This window comes from Diadema antillarum, unplaced genomic scaffold (assembly GCF_040938485.1).
Source record: "Diadema antillarum isolate AM-2024a unplaced genomic scaffold, OU_Dant_1.0 scf00000025, whole genome shotgun sequence".
NCBI classification, from domain to species: domain Eukaryota; kingdom Metazoa; phylum Echinodermata; class Echinoidea; order Diadematoida; family Diadematidae; genus Diadema; species Diadema antillarum.
In genome coordinates, this window is record NW_027270914.1 from 62,415 (window position 1) to 87,354 (window position 24,940).

At 36.7% G+C, this 24,940-nt stretch overlaps 1 protein-coding gene across 1 annotated transcript; it reads right to left on the reverse strand.

Moving 5' to 3' along the window:
• Nucleotides 1-817: 817 nt before the first annotated feature.
• On the reverse strand, nucleotides 818-22,438 carry LOC139733840 (uncharacterized). The gene is made up of 3 exons (XM_071644648.1): nucleotides 22,355-22,438; nucleotides 1,977-2,180; nucleotides 818-1,390 (listed from the first exon to the last, which is right to left on the reverse strand). Exons 1-3 carry the CDS (start codon nucleotides 22,436-22,438, stop codon nucleotides 818-820), a joined length of 861 nt encoding a protein of 286 aa, XP_071500749.1.
• Between the last annotated feature and the right edge of the window lie 2,502 nt (nucleotides 22,439-24,940).

The following is a 24,940-nucleotide window of genomic DNA, read 5'->3' on the forward strand; positions in this document are numbered from 1 at the left end:
ACGTACAAGGTGAGGCGTAAAGTTAAACACTTGGACAACTTTCTTATTTCGTAGAAAACAGATTTCAGCTCACGGCTGTGTAGTCACCTGACCAGTGCCTTTGTCTATCAGTTACTGTGGCGAATGTTCTCAATTTGAAGATGAAGATTGATGGCAAAAATCATATTCAAAGCTGATTCATTTGACTGCAAATTTCTAGAGCCTGATTAATACTCGCATCGGATTGACATTCATTTGCTTTGATATTCGCTAATATAACTACTGTGATAAATAGGAGATATGTGTATACTACGGTGCACGTGTCTTAAAGTCCTAAGTTTACGCGGGTCCCCTGGATTCATTTTCGTTTTCTTTTTCAAGAATGTTAGTTTTTGCCATTTTTTTTAATGAAAGGAAAATGCTAATTTTCTTTTTTTTTCAGGAATTAGTTTTTACCAATTTCTATGAACACAAGTTTTGAAAATGAAAATACTAATTTTCTTTTTTTTTTCATGAATTAGTTTTTGCCAATTTTTAGGAACACAAGTTTTAAAAATGAAAATACATGTTCAGGGATATGAAAGTAAGGGTGAATTTTGATTTGTGATGCAGTATAACTTCGGCTCCGCTTGTCAAGATCAATGAACATTACAATTATCGATTGTGTTTTCCAATGTTTTCTTATGTTTGTGGGGTTGATACACATCGCAGAGCTGACAGAAAATGCGGCAACCCTGAAAGGAATCTATAATCTCTATTCATTTGTAAGCTAATATCAAATATAGGAGCTGTAAGTGTATTGCGGGGAGGGGGGGGGGGGGTGGCAATTCGTACATTATTACGGCATTCTGTCCCCGTGGTGGGATGGCCTGTGCTCCTTCACACGCATTGGTTCCCGGCTACCATGGTGACGGTCTGGATGAGGCCCGGGGCCACGTTCCCTCATGGGACCTCCTTCTTTGTGTTTCCTCCCGTACGGTCCGTAGGGGCCCGGGGGCCCCTGTGGCCTCTCGTGTAACTCCTTTCTCGGGGAACCCCCCTTCACCACCGGTGGCTCTATGGCGTCGTGGACAAAGGGTGGTTCGATGGCGTCATGACCAAAGGGTGGCTCTACGGCGTCATGAGCGAAAGCGCCCTCATTGGGTGGAGGCGCTGGGGGTCCAGGAGCGTATGGAGGGGGGTGATTGCCGGGGAAATGGGGGCGGTGATCGGGTACAGGTGGTGGTGGGGGTGCATCTACACCGATTCGGATGTTGGGATATCTACCAGGGAAGGGCGGTCGTGGGCGAAATCGTTCAAACAAATGATTCCTGGAGCCGTGGTGAAAGTCAGGCATCTCTTTTTCAAAGTAGCCACCGACTCGAACCGGAGGCCTGTAGAAATCTGGCGGATAGAGGGCGTCATTGCCATACTGCAAAAGAAGGGCAAATGAAAAGTTGTTATCAGCACAGGATTATTTATGACTACAAAGTTGAAATTTTTTCCCTCATTTACTGATCTGATGTGGCGGTTATTCAATTATAAAAGTTAAATACAATATCATAATTTGCAAGAATAGTAGTAGTCACTTATTGTTCTCTCTTTTTTTCGTAGGTCCTGTCCTTTAATCAATAGGATTGACGAGCACAATTTATTTTTCCATTGTCAAAAGTATAAAGCGTGCTATTACTATCGAGTGATGGATCCATTACATACAATTGTAATGAATTCCGCTTGGCAGGTAACAGACCATTTACGATTATCACTGCAATTTCGAATATACAAGTAGACATTTTAAAATTAGATGTAGGTCCTAACGTAAGCGAACATGCATTAGTCCGCCAAAAACTAAAACCCGGTTTTTGTTTCATCTGCAAATGGCAATTATCCCTTTAATAGATTTGGCAACACAATAACGACAACAGCGACAAAAAGAGAACTATTAAACAGAGCAGTAATACGGCTCTGCTGCTGCTACAGTATGTTCAATGCCGCCCCCTAGTGTTAGCATCACTCACAGGGTGTCCACCTTCTGCCACGATAAGTGTTGGTTCGTTTCGCTCGCTGAGATGAAGGTAGAGCCCAATTCCTGCTCCGATTACACAGGCTAAGCCGACCAGGATGATGATCAGTGCGCAGGCGCACCTCTGCAAAGTGCACACCTGCGAATTGGCTGCGATGAGTGGTTCTTCGTCATCAAAGCCAGTCTTATAGGGCGCCACCTGTTGGAGAAAGAGCGACACACAAAACGAAACAAACAATAAATTACAAGTGAAAGCAAAATACATTGTATGTCCCTTTCCAACTATTAGCTGAACCAAACCACATACACATACATACACATTATCGGAGTGTTGATTCACTGATATGCATCGAACATATTATTATGGATTTAATACTAGATATGCTGCTCATTAAATTTCTCTTATCTCGCTTTAATTATTTTGTTTGTTGTTCTATGAGCTCGTGAAGGAGTCAGTGAAATTTGCCATTAAATCCAGAAAGTAGTATGTGTGTGTGTGTGTGTGTATGTGTGCGTGTGTGTGTGTGTGCGTGTATGTGTGTGTGTGAGAGAAAGAGAGCATATGTGTGCGTTTTCCTTGTGAAGTTGAATCATAATCCTTATTTTTGTCATCAACTCGAAATTGTGTCTGCTGCCCTCCCATAGCATGACAATGTGAACCGATGGAGCTTCCGTGGATTCTCTTCACTGACTTGAGGCGAATTAAAAGAGAGTCGGTGACGCTCGGTCCTTCCCCATTTTTTGTCCATTACACAGACAACAATATTGTGTCTGTATTGGTAAATTCAATGAGTTTCTCCCAAGAACTCGCTACAGTAAGCCAGATGGGATCCTTGAAGAGAGAAAGAAAAATCACGTTCTATGCTTATGTTGACTTTGTGAGAGAGCCACAAACGTAAAAAAAAAAAAAAAAAACAGAAAATGAATGATCCCACTTCATTCATGCATCGTAGAGAGTATCCTACATAACCCGGTGACGTTGTCCGCCCAAACACTCAGAACTAGACCACAGGGGCCAGCTAGTGCAGTTCATGATGAACTATCCAGCCATCTTCTCCGACAAAAAAAAAATGAAAACATACAAAAAAATCAACAAACTTTAGTGAAGATCTGCATTACCAAACGCTCAAAATTGTGAAAGTTTTGCTCAATTCGCACACAAATGAAAATAATGTCTTGGAATCTGAAAGCTTTGCATTCTCACCTCATTCATCATCTCATTAATAACCTCATAAGTCTTCAAAATATGCCTTATAGGATATGCATACTCCTTCAATAGAAAGTTGGATTCAGACCCCCCCCCCAAAAAAAAAAAAAATGAATAAAATCTTCCGCATGAATTTTTGCTAGACTGTCAAAACCTTCCTGTGTTGATTGTTCCTAAGGAGATATGACTTAGGGCCTACTCAGTTCTCGATAGATGTCAAATTGAATATGCCATTTTGGTATCTTTTGGTTTTTGCATGTTCAAAACAGTTGGAGAATCGAAATAATGTATTTACGTCATTATGCTTATCAGATTTCCACGAAATGATTATGGTGAATGGTGTACGCTTGTATATTATGGGAGATTGTTTCTGTCACTTTCTTAGTGCATGATGATAATAATCATTGACTGTTTGGGCTGTTCGATATTACTCTATTTACGAAAGTCACTTTCAACCTCAAGTGATTCTCCTATTAACTTGTACCTGGTTTGACCTAACTGCATGCGACTGTCACAGACACAAGGCCTGTCATTCTATCCCAGAGACAGATTGCAGACAGTAGACGGTACGAGGGTCTCCACGTGGTGCCAGTGGGGCTCGAATTAGGAATCTCTTGTCTTTTCCAGGCGATAATCCTTGTTATCAAAAGCAAGACAACCATTAAGTAAATAAATAACTATATAAATACATGAGTAAATAAATTAATCAATAAGTAAGTATTGATAAATTGATAAATAAATAAATAGATAAATACTTGAATGAGTAAATTGGTAATCAAATAAAAAAGAACACATAAATAAAATCGTTTCTTCCTCTTCTCCTCCTCCGTTTCTTTTTTGTTTTTGTTTTTCTGTATAGCACGATTTTTTTTTGTAGGCTATCCAGCGTTCTCTTTTCCGAAGGCAATCGTGTTGAGCTCGCCTCTTCCCTTTTCTTCGTGTTCTTCTCCTTCCTCTATTCTTTGCCTTCTCCATATAATGTTGTCTCCTTCTCCGCTTCGCTCTCTCCTGCTCCTTCTCCCTCTCTTTCTTCCATCCTCCTGTTATTCTTTTTCCCCTCTTTCCTCTACTCCTTCTTCTTCCTCTTCTTCACTTCGTTCCCCGTCTTTAAAGGCTGACGATTATCAAAGGTGAAGATTACGATGTGCGTATTGTTAGCTATGGACACTTCACATTCTGCACAATGCACCGTTTCACTCTTTTCTTTCTTCTTCTTTTTGTTTTTTCCTCATTCTTCCCCCCCCCCCCCCTCTCTCTCTTTATCGCCAGTCAGTGAGTGTTGACTTGAATATTACATTCTTACTATGTCGGATTGTTTAGACAATAATTTCCGAGGCCATTGTCCTCGTCAAGCATTTGCTTATGATGACGGTCTCCTGTATTTCTGTTACATCCAGAGTTGGTCACTCTTGTCTTTGAACGACAGATATTATACGGGATCCTATGTTTGCATAAATATGTGCATAAAATCTTGCCTGTTTGTTTTCATTTTGCATTGTGTTAGACAGAAATATTGGATATTTGTATTAGTCATTTGAAGAGTTTGTTCGCAAAAACCGGTAAGTCCATATTTGCCAAATGGAGATATTTGCGATTAAAGGTCAAGAAAAATAAAGAGAATTATAAGACAATTTTTGCTTCTGTCGACCACAACTCCAAAAATGTACCTTTATATGTAATGACCGATATGTCATTTAAAAGGTATTATTTTGTACTTTATGACAGAGACCATACTTTAAAATCTTCATAAATGGACTTATCGGTTTTTGCGAACAAATTCTTCATTTATTTTTTGTAACTGTCAGATTTAAAAAAATAGTTCGTTCAATTGACATTGTTTTCATTTTGCATTGTGTTAGAAAGAAATATTGGATATTTGAATTAACAATTTATTTGTTTTAACTGTCAGATTCAAATTATACTGTGATCATAGTTCGTTCAATTGACTTTGTATTTGACTTATATAGTATGAAAAAAAATCAGAAATCAAATCAAATCAAAATGGGCTGTGATGGACTTTGAACAAAACCAACTCATCTTATACGGAAACCGGCCGAACTGTGCAGAAATAAAGTTTATGCGAATTATCATATCCAGAAGACAAAAATTAAAGATCAGGGTGCCAATAAAAAAAGCAAAAATAAAAGCAAAAGCGCAGATTTATGGTGTTTAACATGTTGGCGTCATTAACAACTCTGTCCAAAGTCATGTCGTCTTGCGACAGATGCAATCCACTTTTAAAATTCAAATTGTCCAAATTTTGGTTCAAATTCTAAATTGTACTACCATTGTACATTTTTCACAGTAGCACAAACTACTTAAGATCGGAATCATGACAATAACGATTGCTGATACTTGTACCAATAATGCCAGTATTCGTTATACGATAATTGATTATGATTTGTTCAAAATAATGACTGAAATAATGATTACGACAGTAACATAATGAATGATGAAGAGCTAAAAAAGTAAAACCAAAAGAAAATAAAATGAAATTGCAAAAAAATTGTATTAGGTCCTAATAATAACAATAATTCCAACTGTGATAAAAAAATAATTACCGGTAATCAGAATTATGACAATAGTGGGGAGAAGAAGCTGCTTAGTGAAAAGAAGAAGAAGACGAAGAAGAAGAAGAAGAAGAAGAAGAAGAAGAAGAAGTTCTGGACGGGTAGAAGAAACATAAATCTTACAATAGTTTTCCTTTTTTCCTTGCAATTCATTGATTTACTTTAGGCGCGACTCTATCATCACAAGATAGAGGATTTGCTTTATTGACTTCAGTGACAGATATAACGGCTCTTTGGCGGATATTTTGTGAAAGCTTGCCAATGTGAATTGTCCTTATGGGCTTAGTATAAGCGTGCCTCCCTGCTACTCGCCCATATAATGAGTAAATTAGGACTGCTAACCGCGTGAAATGTGACGGTGACAGCTATGGTGGGAGGTAGTGGGGGGGGGGAGGAGGGGTGTCAGAAGAGGGGGAAACAGGGCAGTGCGAAGGAAAGAGAGGCTAATTAGCCAAATCCCGACTTGCTGACTCAACGAGTACCTCGATCAAGAGTATTGTTTTGGTTGCCATGGTAACATTGTCAAGAAGACCTCGGTTAGACACCGAGGGGGAACGGTGTGCACGAGCCTGACTCATTCACGGTGTAGGGTGTACGTATAACGGGATCTGGCAAGTTTTACAGTGAGTCCCTGTCAAAATGGGGGCTAGTCAGGGATTAATTTTGAGAATGTGCCTACTGAGAAATCTTTCTCTATCTGATGAAGACTTCATAATGATGAGCTCTTATCAAAAATTTCGATGTTGTTTGCAAAGCTTGTTCTTCTGCATAAAGTGCCTTTATCACTTTATGACATCACCCATTATAGTTCAGTATAACCAGAGAGGCCATAATTATCCCGATATCTTGATAAAGAAGTGTGCAATTAAAGTCTGCCTAAACACTGAATATGATCAATACTATTTAATTTAATTTGAAATACATTCAGACATTTTCATGTCGGGCAGGCCTGGGACAAGTATTCTCGTCTCGTCGTTAATGGCAAAGTTTGTTGTAAACGTATACATTTTCAATTTATGTAATTAAAGCAGGTTACGTACGCTACTGAGCTACTCGCATGTTTGTGAATTGTAGGGCATGCAAACAGGATTTGTGTTTGTGTGTGTGTGTGTGTGTGTGTGCGTGTGTTTGTCTGTGTGTATGTTTGTGTGTGTGTGTGAGTGTGTGTTTGTGTGTGTGTGTGTGTGTGTGATCTGTGTGTACGTCTTTCACTTCAAATTTGAATCGTTAACAAGCCGTAGACCATCAAAGGTTAAGAGAATTCGGGGCAATGCTCTTTAAATCGAGTGCAAACGCATTCGATGAAAGTAAGAACACGAGAAATGAAACTAACCAACAAGGACGAAAGGACGTTCTTATGTCTTTCAGCTGGTCATGTGGTTATCTTTGATCTGTAAATCGTGATCTTCTGAACAACTGCGTCGCTCTTAACCTAATTCTCCTGCTGTAGACAGTAATGTATAGAGCAGGGAAATAACACTTGAAGAGTTTGTTCGCAAAAACCGATAAGTCCATTTTTGAAGATTTTGAAGTGTGGTCTCTGTCATAAAGTACAAAATAGTACCTTTTAAATGATATATTGGTCACTACGTATAAAGGTATATTTTTGAAGTTATGGTCAAAAGAAGCAAAACATTTCTTATTATTCTCTTTATTTTTCTTGACCTTTAATCGCAAATATCTCCATTTGGGAAATATGGACTTATCGGTTTTTGCAAACAAACTCTTCACTTTGTTTCTCTTGGTGGTTTCCATGCGTACTATGACATTATTACAATGACGAAATCTTTATTTTCCCCCTTTTTTCTTGCGTTGTATCCCAGGATATCGTGTGTAATGAGCATTTGCTTTGCGAGTCGTATGAAATAGCACCACTTCGGTTGTAAGATATCGTAATCATTTTGTAGGAGTTCTCCTAATATTCATTATCACTATCCCAATATTGAAAATATGCGTGGTTAAAAACAAAGTATGAGAAAAAGATACAAGATGATACGATGGAAATGAAAGCGTGATTGAGCGCATGAAGCCAAGACTTTTTTTTCTTTTTGACCCAAAGATAGAAAAAAAGATTAACTAAACACATGAAAAGGAATACATACTAGATTCTGATTATAATTTCGGGGTTGTTTTGACACAACATTGAAGCATTTAGCGAGATACACAAAAAATGCGTCATAGCGCAAATGACGAGAACATCAGGTTAAAGTACTATAAATAATGTTGCATAATCTGGTTGCTAGTAGCAACGGAAATATAACAACCAAACTGCTTCCTGTATAGTCTTATATGGGTTATATATTCAGCAGTGTTGAGTCTCGCCACCAGGTCGTTTGTCAGGATACACCACGCTCGGTTTGCAGTATACTGCCGTCGTCATATCATATTCTTCGTGTGTTTTTTTTTTCTTTTTTGCTCTTGGCATGATCGTTATCACTTGATTTTTTGAAGTAATATAGTCATTGTTACTATGTTACAATGTTGCAAAAATACACCATTATTTTGACGCTTATGTTATCCCTTGATATCGTTTGTAGAAAACAAAAATAAAAAAAGACATTGAAAACGACATTGTTATAACCATTATTACCATTACTTTCGTTTTGTTCCCGATCATCAGAGTAGCTAGTAATCAGTCGGCACCTACAAACAGAAAGCTAAATACTAACGCAGGCATTCAGGAATCTGAATGATTAGATACGTATTATACCTAGCACAAAGACTTTGTTTTTCCACCTGTCTGTCTGTTTCTTTTCAGGCATCAGGTAAATAAGTAGGGCCTAACGTCTTTGCAGAAAGTTTAAGGGAAACAATAAAAAAAAGTAATGAAAATGGAAGTTATAGTATATTGTCAGCTTAGAATCATCATGATGATCATATCTATGGTAGTATTCTCTTATAATGGTGTCCAGTCCAACGCCAATGTCATGAACTCAAGGTAAATAAGTAAACTGCAACGGATTTGGCGTTTATCTGAAAAATCGATTTATCTATTTTTTTTTTTTGGGGGGGGGGGGGGTTGGGGTGGGGCGGGACTGATAAAACAATTATAAAACCTTACCTTTCTTACCTGACATGACCGAAAGAAAACATCATGTTTTATTAACAGTAAAATGTAATGACAATATTCAAGGATTCGATCTATAACTCCGCACTAGAAAACCTATGGACAGTTTGGGGTAAATTTTTAAACTTTTCCCATCTTGACTTGCAGTGAATTCATCTCTTTTACTCGAGGACCAAGTGTGATTTTGACTTTGTAAACTCTTTGTTGATTTGTGAAATTCAGAGGCAGTGAGTTGAATGAGAATTTAAACATGAAAAACAAATTGTTGGAGACTGCCATTACACCCTTTGTCCACACTTGCCCATTATTTATCGATAACGAATCAAATGTGCACACGAATAGGAGGTCTATACCAAAAGAGTATTTTGTGTTCATCCATTTGTGTCTTTAGTTTTAGACTTCTCGTCAATCGTAAACAAAGTACTTAAAATCAATGTTGACAATTTGCACTGCAACTAAGAGGCTTGTAGAAACAAGTAACGAATGCTCTAGTAGAACGTCACCTTTCAATACAAGTGTGTAGATGCACAGTATCGTACTATTGTATTGTATTGTATTGTATTGAATTGAATTGTACTGTATTGTAATGTATTTCAATGTATTTATCTATGTCAAACGCTGTGTATCCTTGCCTAATCCATTATACAATAGAGCCGACAGCCTTGCAGTCATCGCATTGTGACGACACAGAGCAGACAACAGGTGGTGGACACACGATATCATGACAATAGGTCTCTGTGATCGGACTGCCCTGGATCGAATTGACCCGGACGGGAGGCCCGAACACAACAGCACTCGCCTTGTGAAGTCAACTCGACACATAATCATTTTGCAAAAACGTAAATGAATCAATCTACGACACGGTCGAAAAGAAAACATGGTATAAATATATCATGAAAGATGAAGAGATAACGAATAATTTTCATTTAAAAACAAACAACAAAAAACAATTGTTGAGAACTGGAGCTTTGCTTTGGCATCGATGCAGGTATGAAAAGACACGCATTTTTTTTTTTCAATTGGTGAAAAGAGAAACCTGCCCCAAGACATGAAATATGTAATACGTCCGTGCAATCACTTCACAGATGAAATTTCCGGATTCTTCTCATCTGTGTAGGCTATGTAGGTTTTCATTGTTTTTTAAATTCCCTGAGAGCAGCGAGTTTCTTTCAGACTCTTACACCCCCTTCCCTCCCCCCCCCCCCCCCCCTCTCTCTCTCTCTCTTTCTATCTTGTGGTAGAGATGAATAGACCCTCTACAACGCATGCCATGCACTGCATCTATCTCTCGTCTGATACAACGCAATTTTCTATTCCCTGCTTTCCCGGATAACTCTGCCTTCTTTTCCGACCTACCCCTCCCCTACCCCACCCCACCCCACCCCGTCAGTACTCTCCCTTACCCTCTCTCGTCCATAATACATGTAACCCCATGCCCTTTCCTTCTCTCTACTCAAAGCCAACTTCTCTATCCCTTATTTCCTGACCTGATCTTTCTTTCTCTGAAGATCTCCTCTTTCTAAGACTCAGTCCCCGCATCAGCTTTCTCCTTTACCCATGAGCCTCCCGAATTCTCTCCTCCGTACAATCCCACAGGATTCAGCAAACCTAGTCGATTTATTAGATATGCCCGCAAACAAATTTGTGTGGTAGAAAGTGGCTCAGAATGATCCTGTGGACCCTTAGCAATGCCTAGACAAGAGGTCACGGGTTCGATTCTCCGTCCGCTTCGCTGATCTGCCTCGATGTCCTCCTTGATCAAGAAGTAAGAGAATACAGAGGCAGTGGGTCACTGTGATTAGGTTCACTTAGTACATGGATAAAAAAAAAATAAATGACTGTACCAATGATAATAGTGAGATCGTGGATGATAATATTGGTTACCGTTATACAATGATGATGTCAATGAATTGCTATCGTCATCATGATTTCAATCATGTTTTGCATTACATTTTGTTTTGCATTAATGTTTTGCAAAAATGTTTTGCATTACATTCAATCCAGCTTGTATTTCATCACTTATTTTACATTATGGAATCCAGATTGCTTGCGTCCACGATGGCACGTGCTGTAGTTTTTTCCCCCTTTCTCCCCTTTTTTTCTTTTTTTTTCTCTCTTTTTTTTCCTTTTCTTTCTTTTTCTCTTCCCAATCATCTTGATGTCAGTTGACATCGGTTCGTTTATTTTGGTTTATATTGCTGTCTTATGTATTTTCTGAGGGTCCCATATCGTACAAGCTCTGTCTCTTAGTGGGACCCTCCACTTCCATCCTCATCCTTAGTTGACTTGTATTATACGCTTTATTAACAAAGATGTAATCGCATCTACTTCTCATTTTCATGTGTACCTTGTCAAATTATGTTCTGTAAGTATTACAATTATCCTGTACATATGCAATGTACATAATTTCTTTGTTTATTTGATGGAAGTGGAAATAAAGTTGAATCTTGAATCTTGAATCTTGAATCAATACATTGAACGTCCTTATTGTCATCACTGTATCTATATAACTATTTTTCGGACGAAAAAAAAGTACATACCAAAGCTTCCTAATAGCCCTAGCTCCTTACCCGATTCATTATCCGTAAAATATTCCGTTTCTTCCAAATTAAAAAGATGTTCTTCCATTACACAAAGAAATTGTATCTGATAACAAACATACAAGTTGTTCGTGCGAAAGATTTCCTCTCTTTGTAAAGAATGGATATAGCAAACCCTCGCACCTCGCTGGAGAAAAACAAAACTAAATTGATTATGAACGAAGACTCTACACATATCCTCTCTTTTTCTCTTCCCCCCCCCCCCAACAACAGCCCCCTCTCTTTAGCTGACTTAAGTCAAACTTGGTAACATTTCAAGGTTTTGTGTCTTATCTACCTCAAGCAGCCGACCAAAAGTGGACCCAAAGTAGCCACCTGCAAGGCATGGCCGACTGGGTGTATTCTGGCCGGAAATTCCGACACTTTCCACCTATCCGTGCACAGTGACAGTGACAGTGCTCCCGATGGTCTAAGATTAAGTTCAAGGACGACATAGAGCTTCTTGTGTACCCATTCAGCAGCCTATCTACCCCTATCCACTCCCTTTGCTTGTTATGGTATGTCAATACGGCATCTTGGTAATAAGAATCACAAGAGCCTCCATCAAACACCTGTTAACATTGGTGTCATTATCATATCATTATTCATTATTATGATCATTATCAATAACACCTTTAAACACTGTTAAAGAAAGAATCAAATTTCCTTTGGTTGTTAATGGCATATCATTTTTTAAACATGTTGATAATAACGATGATGATAAGAACAGTAAAAACGATAATAATAGTAATCATTAGCATCATCATCATCATGGTTATGTAGTGCTATATCCACATAAGTGCTGAAATCGCTAAAAAGAAGTAAGAATGGAAGATAAAACAAGTAAGGAACAATTCATAATAAACAAATTATATAGAAGAAAACAAACTAGTTGTATGTGTGAAATGAAAAAGATGTGATAAAGGGAGCTCCTACGAAAGATGAATGGAAATTTTCAGATAAGAGAAACCAGTACAGAAACTTCCATTTGTTTTTGCTATTATTATCATAATTATTTTCATTTTAGATTATGAGCATTATCTTGTCTTTCTAATTGTATTTCTAAAGATTGTACCTGTAGGAAAGCTTGAAAAACCATTTCACGTTTCATATCTTCAAGCAGTGCTTATAACCCGTTGATGACGGTTTGATTTCGTATCACGCATTTCCCATAGACACTTGCCCGAGTATACATGTGACTTGTAATGTAACATGTACTGTATTCGAGTAAACAACCTTTGGTTTGTCGTCATGTTACAGAAACAGTGTAATGTGAATATCAGAATGAGGGCGACTATGTGTTACGTGACTTCCATAGTGACGATATTGCTCTCTTTATTCACACATTATCGATATCATACACTCTGAGACATTAGACGAGAGACGCAGTATGCGATCGATACCAAGTATCGTTTGTCTTTTTGCAGGCGCCTATTACAATCAAATTTTGAAACGCACCCTAGCAGAGAGCTCTTAAAGGGGCATACCAGACGATTTTCATAATTTCACATCCTGTAGTACATAAATCAACAGCCCCATGTAAAGATTTGTGGAATTTACTGTGGTCCTTGAGCAGAGAAATCAATACTCTGAAAACCCCCAAAACAAATTACACTGAACAAAGATGATGACATAGGAGCCTCACACATTTCAGAAATGTAGCAATGTAATACCACGTGCTTAACAAGTTCACCGGTGTAGAATTTATGTATGCCTTCTTCTTTTGTTCTGCTTCCTTGAGCCCCACTTCTGCATTCTTGTTGTGAGGCTACCATGTTATCGTCTTTGTTCATTGTGATTTGTTATAAATTGCTAAAACACTCTATTCCTCATCCCAATCACTACAAATTCTGAAACTCTGCACTCATACATGTATTTATAGTTGCTCATAATTACGTAAAAGTCTGAAAATAATATCCGGAGGTCTCCTTTAATTTTCGTGAACTGTACAATGAACTCGTACTAATACTCAACACTTTCAGGCATATCATATTTACACTGCATATTATAGCTCACGCATTGTATTGAAATACACATGTATGAGTGTGTTTGTGTATGTGTGTCTGTGTGTCTGTCTGTTGCATGCGATGAGAGCAACTAGCATTGTGCACTGTTGTATCCAGCAAGTCTTAACACTGATCGACCGCAGTTGACCTACACATTGTGAATTATGGACGGTCTGTAGTGATAAGGGGAAACAGCTTAGACTATGGAAAAGAAATAATCATATAATCCCGGGAAGCAACAGTAAAGCCTCGGACATCTAGAATGATTCCGCATACGCTATATGCTCAGTAGCACAGCTACTACAGAAAATAATGAGGTAGCCTATAGGATCTTTGGTTACTTTTCCGAGCTGTGCTCAACATCTGACAGACACGTTTTCGGACATGTGAGCTCGTAGCAAGCAGATATTGAATTATTTGCTGAAAATATTTTTTAAGTATCCTAGCCTAAAAATAATCTGTACATCTTGACAAGACAGAGTGTCAAGAATTCCAGAATGCCTTCGCTTGCTTTTTATACGAAAACATGTAGTCTGGAAGAGTGAATGGTTATAGGAAGACAAAAATCAATGAGTCTATCGTGTCTGTCCATATTCCATTAAACATAGTGTATAAAATGAAAGGAAATTCCTATTGTGATGAATTCCTCGATCTTTCGGAACCTCTGATAAGTGGTAAAACACGAATACAGAAACACGTAGTTGTATACAAGACGAGCGGATATACCTAATAAAAAGGGACGGAAAGATGTCAAGTACGTCAGAAACCCACTATGAGTTATTAGTTTGGTAGGTCCGTCTGAACGGCTAAATAAAGGCATTATTTACTATTTGCAAATTTAACAAAAACCCAGCTTTAGTGATTCAAAATAATTCGAAAACGGGAATTAGCGATAGAAACAATGTAAAAAAATTGAATCAATATAATTTATGTTTCGTATCGTTAATGTACAAAATGAACGATAGTTATAATAAAATGAAGAGTTTGTTCGCAAAAACCGATAAGTCCATTTTTGAAGATTTTGAAGTACGGTCTCTGTCATAAAGTACAAAATGATACCTTTTAAATGATATATTGGTCATTACATATAAGGGTACATTTTTGAAGTTATGGTCAAAAGAAGCAAAAATTTTCTTATTATTGTCTTTATTTTTCTTGACCTTTAATCGCAAATACCTCCATTTGGCAAATATGGACTTATCGTGCTGGTTTTGCGAACAAACTCTTCGAATGTTTCTGGAAAAACGCCGTCTACAGTGAGAAAAATAGTGATATCCTCTTATATTTTAGGCTTTATAGCAAAATCTTTACATGGTAGGATGTTTAGGGACACAATAGACCTACACATATGCATCAACAATGTGATATCTTGAACATTTTCTTCTTGCTTTTTAAATCACTGCTCCCAATGGTAAACAATACATTCAAATAAATGCCTATGGGCTTGCTAATATTTCATTGTCGAAAATCCTAAATTTTTCATCATATTGTACTTGAATTTTTGATGAATCTTATTAAAGACCTGCTCAGATTAGCAGACACACACACACACACACACACATATATATATATATATATATATATATATATATATATATATAAGAAAGTATAAAAGAAGAAGAAGAAGAAGAAGCAATTCAAAAACACAATGTCGCGCAAAAAACATACAAGCTTTCCTTTTTCATTTTGGTCATGTGAAGAGCTTTTGTGAGCAAGCAATTTGGTTTGTAGAATTTATTTTGTTACCAAACACATCTGATGAATTCCAAATCCAGTCAAAGCCATTCTTAAATCCTACCTTTTCCGTTTTACTTGAGTAAAATAAACATTAATTACCCTTTTTGTTAATTAATGTATCTATTCTGTTGACTGTTATACTGATTAGTCATTTGTTTGTTTATAGTTTGCGCTTTAATTGTACAGCGTACAGAGAAGCAGGTGTTTATTATGCGCTTTATATCATAATATGTATTATCATTACTATCAAATGACTGTACACGCAATTTACTTTTATGGACAATTTATAAATTATTTTGTTTATAAGTGCAGTACTAATGTACAGTGCATTTATAGTTATATAAACTTATAGATGAGCTAATCAAAACATACATCGTAATTATAACAACTACTGTTACTATCATTAGTCGTAGTAATATTATTAACATTATCAATATCATAATCGTATCATCATTTAATAGCTTTAATAGTATAGTAGAATAGTAATAGTAGTAAAAATAAACTTAATATCAATACCATATGCCATTGTAATCATTACCATTATCACTGTTATCATAACTGTCATTCTAATAATGATTATTACCATTATCACGAATCTGTGTTTGTGAATTTTTTGTTTCCACTGTATATATTCTCACCACGTAGAAGCATGCAGATTACGGAGTTTTTCTTTTGTCACTATAGCCTTCTTTTTATTCTAACTCTCAACATGTCCTCATCAGAAGTTTGCCCAAAATGTGATATTCGTCTCTAAGATCAACCGGATGTAGATGGGATTGTGGGATTGTAGGGACACCCTGAAGTAGTTGAACCAGCTGTCAAACCGAGTTTTGTCACGTGGTTTCGGGAAGCATTTAAATGTTAGTCTGAAAGGGCAAAAGTTTAGATACGCTTGAACTCTCCATGGGGGGACTACATACAGGCAGTTTATTACAGTCTAAAGATTTTTTTTTCTCTATTTTGTTGGTAATAAAAAAGTAATAGGGGAACATATATGATGCAATGGTTCACCGAAAAAATAATAGAATTATAATCTGTAGAAATGTGTCTGCGGCAATGAATTTTCACATGGAAATATCATACTACAAGAAATCATTTTGACATTGATTAGTGACCTATTTCATACAGTCAATAACTGAGTAATATCTTAGAAATTTCAATACAAATCATTGAATAAGGATATTGTGTATTTAAAGACGAATCGTCAAGAAACCAATCAAGACAAGACTTGTAGCATAATATGCTACGTCTGGCCTTAAGATTTTATAGTAGTACAGACATACATGTAATTAATACATACCTGTTTCTACTTATGTAAGCAAATTTTAAGCTTAATGATCATTGAATAAGATTTAGCTTTTACTAAATGAATGCTAGAAAACTTCCACGCTGCTTCATATGTACTTTACTCATTCCAACGTTGTCAAAAGATCATATCGGGCCTACGCTGCATTTAATTACACAATAAATGTGAAACACAATCTCAATCGGCGAATTCTTGAGACAGGAAAAACAAAGTCTGCATGGTAAATTATTTAAAGTAATGATTATTTAAAAATGTATGCATACTTGATTGTTTATAAACATGAGGCACGATTAGATATTGTTGGATGGTAACAATGCAATCTTTTCTTCCTTTGTTTGTTTTTACAAGCACACACACATATCTACAATATATACATTATATATAAATAAATAGATATGCATGTATAATTATATATGTATAGAGAGAGAGAGAGAGAAAGAGATAGAGGAGAGGGGAGAGGGATAGAGAATAATGAGAAATACAGAGGGAGGGCAAAGAGAGAGAGAGAGAGAGAGAAAGAAAGAAGAAAAAGGAGTATACACTCTTATAATTATTCAAGTCTATGAATTGGACGAACATACAGATTATTTATTTGAGTTGATTCATTTAACTCCGTCCGATGAATACTTGCCCCCTTTGCAATCATTATACCTCGTCACCCGGAAGTGATACATAAGCCAACTTCCTCTCCGTGAACATTGTTACTATGAATCATCTATTATGACGTAAATGACAGGGTCATCTGCCGCGTGGTAAGGAGGATAAACACAATGCCGTCAGACCGAAGCCTTCCACTGAAATGAATTGAATACTTGAGTGCAGACGTCTTTCTTACGAACATGATATAAAACCATTTACCTCTAATCTTATAAATATTTCAATAGTTTGAGATTTAATCTGCTAAAAAGAAACTAATTAAAACATGTGATCATTTAGATAGAATGTAAAAACAGATATTTCTTGTTATGCAAGAGTGCAATCGTGAGTACAATATCATTAAAAGATTTATTTCTCTATTTTGATAATGACCTTATACTTTAAATTTCATTGATTTGTCATATACATACTTTAACAAAGTATTTCATTGCATGAACTTCATTGTTTTTACCCTGTTTAGCAAAGGTTCAAATCTCTTGCAAACCTGTAAAGCTTACAATTAGGACAGTAGGAGAAAAGGTAATCATTATTCAGAGCTAAGATTGTGGGAATTCTGCTGAGAATGTCTGCTATAAGAAAGTCAATTTGAGCACGCTCAGTATAAGATTAAAAAAAAATGCGAAACTATGAGACGTTTTTGTTTTTGTTTTTGTTTTTGTCTTAATTGACTACATTGGCCTATTTTTTTCTCCTGTTTGTTGTATTCTTCGTTTTCCCAGGTTCGTGTTCCTACCGCAGAATGCTACCACAGACCCTTTACTGTAGAGAATAAGAACGAACAAAAGGCGGGACGTGTTTGACTCATTCTCCAACCCACATCATTACATTAACCCGTTTCGTACTGATTTCTGAAATTCCCATAGACTTAATACACAGCCCAACAGGTTCCCGTATGGAACGGATTGACCTGCTGTATACACTGTACTTTTAATGGTGTAATTTCATTCATATTCTTTTTCCCCCATCGCTGCCAAAGTTAAATCCGCAATACTCAATTGGCAGAGTGCTTTGGAACAGGTCCTTACATGAAGTTTAACTTCTGAGTGCAGATTGGCACTGGAAACCGGCCGCTTATATAGGAATCTATTAGTAACGTCGTGAATACACTGTCTAATGTCCCTGGCACAGAAATGTTTAAACAGTAATTTCCTCACATGAATTCTCTTAGATCGAAGCCTATTATAGTGCTAACATTAATCTCTCCTTTTTTTTTCCTCCTCTCTTGGCCCTCTTGTATGTCCTTATCTCCAATGTTCCATCCACACTCGACTGAAATCTTAATTAATGTTTCCCGTCCTCTTCACGTTATAACGAACTGTAGCGTGATAGCACCTGATCGGAAGCCATTCTAACTTGTTTTGATTGTCGAATCGTGCACGTTAGCTCATGCAATCCTTATAATTACATTTACCTTCGTTCCTTCATTCTTACGTGGTTCAAAAGACCTGATTTGACGATACTAATTGGTTACATAACACAGTCGTAGTGCACCACAATCTAAAATTGACTATATTCACATAAGCTGCAGAAAAATAACCCAAAATAAATGTCAAACAAGATAACACAAAGCACAGATAACCATTTAAGCTAAACCAAATCGAGCAAAACCAAACCAAAAACCAAACCAAACCAAACCAAATCAAACCATACTAAAGCAAACCATACCAAACCAAACAAAACCAAACCAAACTAAATCAAGTCAAACCCAACCATACCAATCCAAACCAAAGCAAAGCCACATCAAAAATAATGCTTACCAAACCATACCAAACTAAATCAAACCAAACCGAAACAGATAAAACTTCTTGTATACCAATCCAAATCAAACCAAAGCCAAACCCAAACCCAACGGAATCAAAGCAAAACAAATAACAGCATCAAATGCTTGTAATTTTCAAGTCCTTTCAAGTGTTGCTGGGTCTTTGACGTCATAACATTCGATATTACTTTTTTCTTACTGTCTTAATTTAATTCAATGAAGTTGCCATTGCTCTTTCGGGGAGGGGGGGGGGGGCCTTCTTCCATACAGACTGAGGGGAAAATAGACAATAAGTCTATCTCGTCTTACATATCGACTTCAAAATACATGTTTACAAATATTTTCCTCAAAAGTAAGCAGTGAGAGCTGTCTAAACCTCAAGCAATTTTCTGACTCTCCTTCCCATGATGCTCTGCCAGGGACTGGAGGGAGCTCACGAACGATCCTTCAAACAATCGATATTATCATGCCTTATCATGTCGATCGACGGATTACGTAAACAACAATAACACCAACAATCAAAGACTTAACTGATGAGCCGTAACAGGTGTTCGCATTAGGTAAACATACATCAGTTTGTATGTTTGTTGTTGTTGTTTGTTTTTTTTTCATGCAAGAAGTATGGGCTTGTGTATGTATCTATTTTTCAGAGACAGGCTTAAATATGAGGCTGTGCCTTCTACCTGCTGGTCTTCTAACACTATCCATTTTTTTTTTGTTTTGCTTTCTCGCATATCTCATAAATGTTGCTGTAATACTATAATGCTTTTACATAGCCTTTTATGTTTGTAATGTTGTTTGTTTCTGTTATATGCTGATTTTTTTAAGGAAGTGTGAATAAACCTGAGCCTGAACCTGCTGTGGGTGTATAATATGTATATTGGGTAATTGATGTTTAGCCTGCTTTCAACTCTCATCTCAACGTATTAGATTCAGTTTCTTAAGTACAGTGTAAGATGCCCGCAGCAAAAAAACAGAAAACAAATGACAACGCCTTCCGAACCTTGAGACAAGATTATATATCTCATGTTTGCTGGAGATCCCTGTAAAGGCCACAAAATCCTTTAAAATTGTCGCTTTCCCAAACAGTTGCCCCAAGCAAAGAAGGGGATAAGAAAGTCACAAGTGACCATACACAATGAATAACATGTTATGGTACACTCACAGGACACAGACACCGTTATGGCATTTTGAAAACACTTCTCTCGAGGTTTAAAGGCTTTGCTTGCCTTCGTTCTACGCATTGCAAGTCCTTGTAATGATACCACGCTGACTTTGTACAACCAACCACAATGGCGATGTGCGAATGTTATCCTTTTATGACTTAATCTATAGGACATTCAACAACGACTTAGAATATATTTCTTTTTTTTTCTGAAACGTTTTAATACATTGTTCATTTCCTCCATTCAACGCCAAGACAAAAGTTCTCTGAATGTCGTGAACAAGTTAATGAAGAAGAGCTAGTACTGTTAGAATTATCAATCTGTCACCTGTCAAAGGCATTAAGTCTTGACGTAATGTAATCTCCAGTAATCCCTTGGTATTAGCAGTGATCAAGCTTTCATTAACTACCCAGTCCTTTCAAGTATTGTTTTTTCTTTAATGATTATGATTAGTATGACAAGGACTGTTATTGTTTGTGTAAATCCTTTAGTTTCTTAATGGTCGTCATTATTGCTACTGTCATTATTTTCATAGTAAGAATCATTGGGTTTAGTGGAATTTCTTTAAAAATGATTACCTTGTTAGCAGTTTAACACTGCATAGTTATGCTTTGACTTAATTCGAATGGCATTAAAAGCAATAACATTTTTAAGTTCTGCTGTTCCTGTTATGTTAGCACTTATAGTCCCCAATATCTTTTTTCTTTTTAAATTTGGATTTTATACACTCTGAAAATCATTGACGGCCGTCTGGTAAGGGGGCCAAATCTCCAAAGTGAACATGGAAGGTCGAAAAGGGCGTGGCTTTATCCAGATGAAGCTTTCTTCAGACGATCCTAATCGTAGGTTCGAATGTCCCAGAAAACCGCATTAGATCAGATTTTATGTTATAGCACGAAATGAATATATCAATGGTGGCACAAGCATACATGTGTATGGCTTTGATAAGTACCAGGTAGGTCTCTCTCTCTCTCTCTCTCTCTCTCTCTCTCTCTCTCTTAATATATATATATATATATATATGATACGGGGGCCAATACGTAAATTGGAGCCAATACGTGAATTCGCAACATGTTTATATATATATGATAGATATAGATATTTAAAAGCAAAACATCCAGGGGTATAATCCATGAGATAATCGTTAGTTCTTCATAATAATATGGTGGTATATTAAGCATTGTCTCATTATAGTGATATGACTAATACCAATACTGCATTCAATTATGGAACCTAGGGCAATGGGTTAAAGTGCTCACCTTCCGAAGTCAACACTATCTCAAGGAAAATATTTGATTTGAAATCTTATAACACAAACTATCACTATATTAACAACTGCACGTATATCACATGCGAAAAAGTTAAACAACAATAACCAATAAATTACTTAAAAACTTTAAAGCGTTTCACTGGATTAGTGCAATCCCCCCCCCCCCCCCAAAAAAAAAGTTGATCTTGTGGACTTTTTGTACATCCTCATGAATGGTGAGTATTCAATAACATTTTAAAGTACAATTGTCAAATTATATGACATTTCTGAAGGAATTTTTAGGAGTATGTTTCTTTTATTCTTGTTTGATGTACAAGTAGTGTTATTGGTGCCGAAGAAGGCTCACTTTTGTAATGTCAATGACAAGATTTCGGTGATTCTTTAAAGGTATTGTTTACCATTGAGAGCGGTGATTTAAGAAAGTGTTCGAGTTATTATATTCGTGTAGGTCAGTTGTATCACTAAACATTCTACCATATAAAGATTTCAGAATAAAGCCTGAAATATAAGGAAATATCACTATTGTTCTTATTAAATCATAACTGTAGACGGTAACTAGTCTAGAAACAAATTCATTATAACTATTTAACATATGTATATTTAACAAAACTTAACATTGCTTGACATAATTAAAATTAGTACATTGTTTGTTTCTATCCCTAACCCACATTTTAGAATTATTTTGAAGCACTAAAGCTGGGTTTTTGTTTCATCTACAAATGGTAAATAATGCTTTAAAGATCACAATCTGCTGATCTGCAGATGCTGCGCTCCCTGTATTACGCTTAATCGCAGTCATTCTTAATTGGTAAGAAAAATCATTAAAGCTTATCCTCTCAGCCTTTTACATCATGGCAGAATGCGCATGACATGACAGTATTATGACGCATACACACACACACATTCGCACGCAGCCATAAACGCACACACACACACACACACACATCATATCAAGCAGTGATATATTAACGATGTAAATGTCAGACATAGGAAGTATCGATTGTTAAACACAAAAAGTTGATATATTGAATATGAACTCTCGATCTTACCTCTTTCACAGTTATCAGATGCACGTCAGCTTGTTTGTTCTTTTTGGGATCCTGGTCAACGGAGAATACCGTTGGCTTCACCATTTTGCCTACTTCTTCTTGAACAAAACTCTTTCCACTCGCTTAGATGATTCAATGTCAACTCAGAAAATGAATCCGGGGAGTCGGAACGAGTGCGCGGTAAGTCTTCATCGGATATAGTGCTATCGAATCACACACACAGAGTACACGCACACACGCAGACGCACGCACATCAAGATTCACACCACAGCTGAGTAGCATAAAGTAACTTGAAACTAGTGATTCTGCGCCATCTTTCGACACAAGGCTTGTAAGCGAGGTGAGTAGTCGTCATATCTAGACCTAATTTACACCTTTCTTATTCACAACATTACTTTCGCTCAGTCTAAAAAAGCGTGTAAGTTTTGTAAGAGCTCACTGTCTACTAGTATCCAATTACTTCAACAAAATTTGATTAGTCGACAAGAAATCACTTCATTTGAATGTTTACCCGAACCTACATCTAGAATAAAGATTGTCTACAGAGAATTTTAGCAATGAATGATGGCATCTTGGCTTTGCTCAAGACGAAACGGCAAATGTCGATTTTGAGTTGTTATACTGTATTGAAGGTCACATGACTCATATTACAATCGTACAAGCAAACCTGCAAGTCCATTTTTAAAGATTTTGAAGTACGGTCTCGGTCATAAAGTAGGGCCTACAAAATAATACCTTTTAAATGACATATTGGTCCCTACATATAAAGGTACATTTTTGAAGTTATGGTCAAAAGAAACAAATATTTTCTTTTTATTCCTCTTTATTTTTCCTTACCTTTAATCGCAAATATCTCCATTTGGCAATTATGGACTTATGAAGAGTTTGTTTGCAAAAACCGATAAGTCCATATTTGCCAAATGGAGATTTTTGCGATTAAAGGTCAAGAAAAATAAAGAGAATAATAAGAAAAATTTTGCTTTTTTTGAGTGTTTTGACTTTTGATCCTAAAATGACGATTCCAAGTCGTGATCAGACAGCCACTTTCAGATTGAAATGTGAAATGTAATGGACTGTAGACATCAAACTATTGATCCTGCTGAAGGCAAAAACAAAACAAAACATGTGCATGACGTTGGTATCTTAGTTGATCCTCTCTAGGTTTGATTTCAACTTCAATTTCAATTTAAATATATGTTCATATTTCTCACAAATATCACAAAAAGTATAATTATACAATATGAAAATGATACAAAAAATGAAATTATCTTGGTATAAACACAAGGTCTGTATACATGAGAGTTGAGCTGTGGTCATAATGCGAGAAATATGATGGGGCCTGCGTAAAAGCAAGCCTGTAAGCAGCAGGTCCCGTGATAAATCAGATTAGGGGAACTATGAAATACAGAAATTTTTTAGACCATATATAACTGGGGGAACCGATTAAAACAAACAAAAAGGTCATATAATTGTTACTAAATAAAATACAGAAATAATACTAGATAAAATGCAGAAGTTAATCATGTTTTAAATCAAGCCATAACGAGCATAATGTAGCTGAAACTGAGGAGAGCGAATCATTAGCTGGTAGATGGAATCATAATGTAAAAGATATAAATACTTTAAATTAAGTATGTATTTCATGACATGCCTGTACTTACTAAGTGAACAGGTGCGGTTTTGTGATTGAAATAAAAAGAAGCTTCTTGCAATATCAAACCACGAGGAATTAATCGATGGATGTAATTCTCTATTGTGGTAAAGTCATTCGTGTTGGGCAAGGTGTTATCCAAATTATCCGTTGATATTTTTTTAGTGACTAATAGTAATAATCCTAGCTTTATTATTACATAATGAATTGTTAACTGAGACAGCATATGAATCATGTTTTAGTAAATTATTCTTGTTGTCTTGAATCGCGTCTAAACTCCTCTCGCTAAGAAGGTGAGTGATATCCGTCCATGCCGAGCCCGACTCACCAAGCCGGACGTGTGAGTCAGTCGGGCCACGAGCGGGGTTACGCGCTGCAGCCCTCTGGCCAACACCCCCTGGCCGAGGACGGGGCGAAGTTGAAGGGGGGAACGGAGATGCGAAAGGCGCCTCATCCATGCAGTGTGCGTGCGTCGAATTCAAGGAAGCACGCTAATTCGTCGCGTATGTGGTTAACGCCATACTTAAAATAAGAGTTGGCCCCTTCGCTAACATAGTACGGTCGACGATATAAAAGTGCACTTTAGTGTGACGTTACCGTGGCCAATTTTGTTGAATCAAACTGACTACTTTTTGAAGAGAAATCAAACAGAAATCACTTTAAAAAAAGAAAGAAAAAATAGAAACACCAATGATGATCATGTGCAAACAAGTAAACCTAATACCGGGTAATATTATATTAGGGATTTTGCATCCTTTTCTTGTGTTTATAGTGATATATATTTCTTTGTCTCATTGGTATTTCATACATAATCCGCGAGAAGCATCAGACGATGTAATAAGACCTGAATATAAAAAGGACCCAAGTCCAATTTTTGGCCAAATTCAGTTTCACATGGGAAATTGTAGCTTTAATGCATGGACTCATCTTGTGTA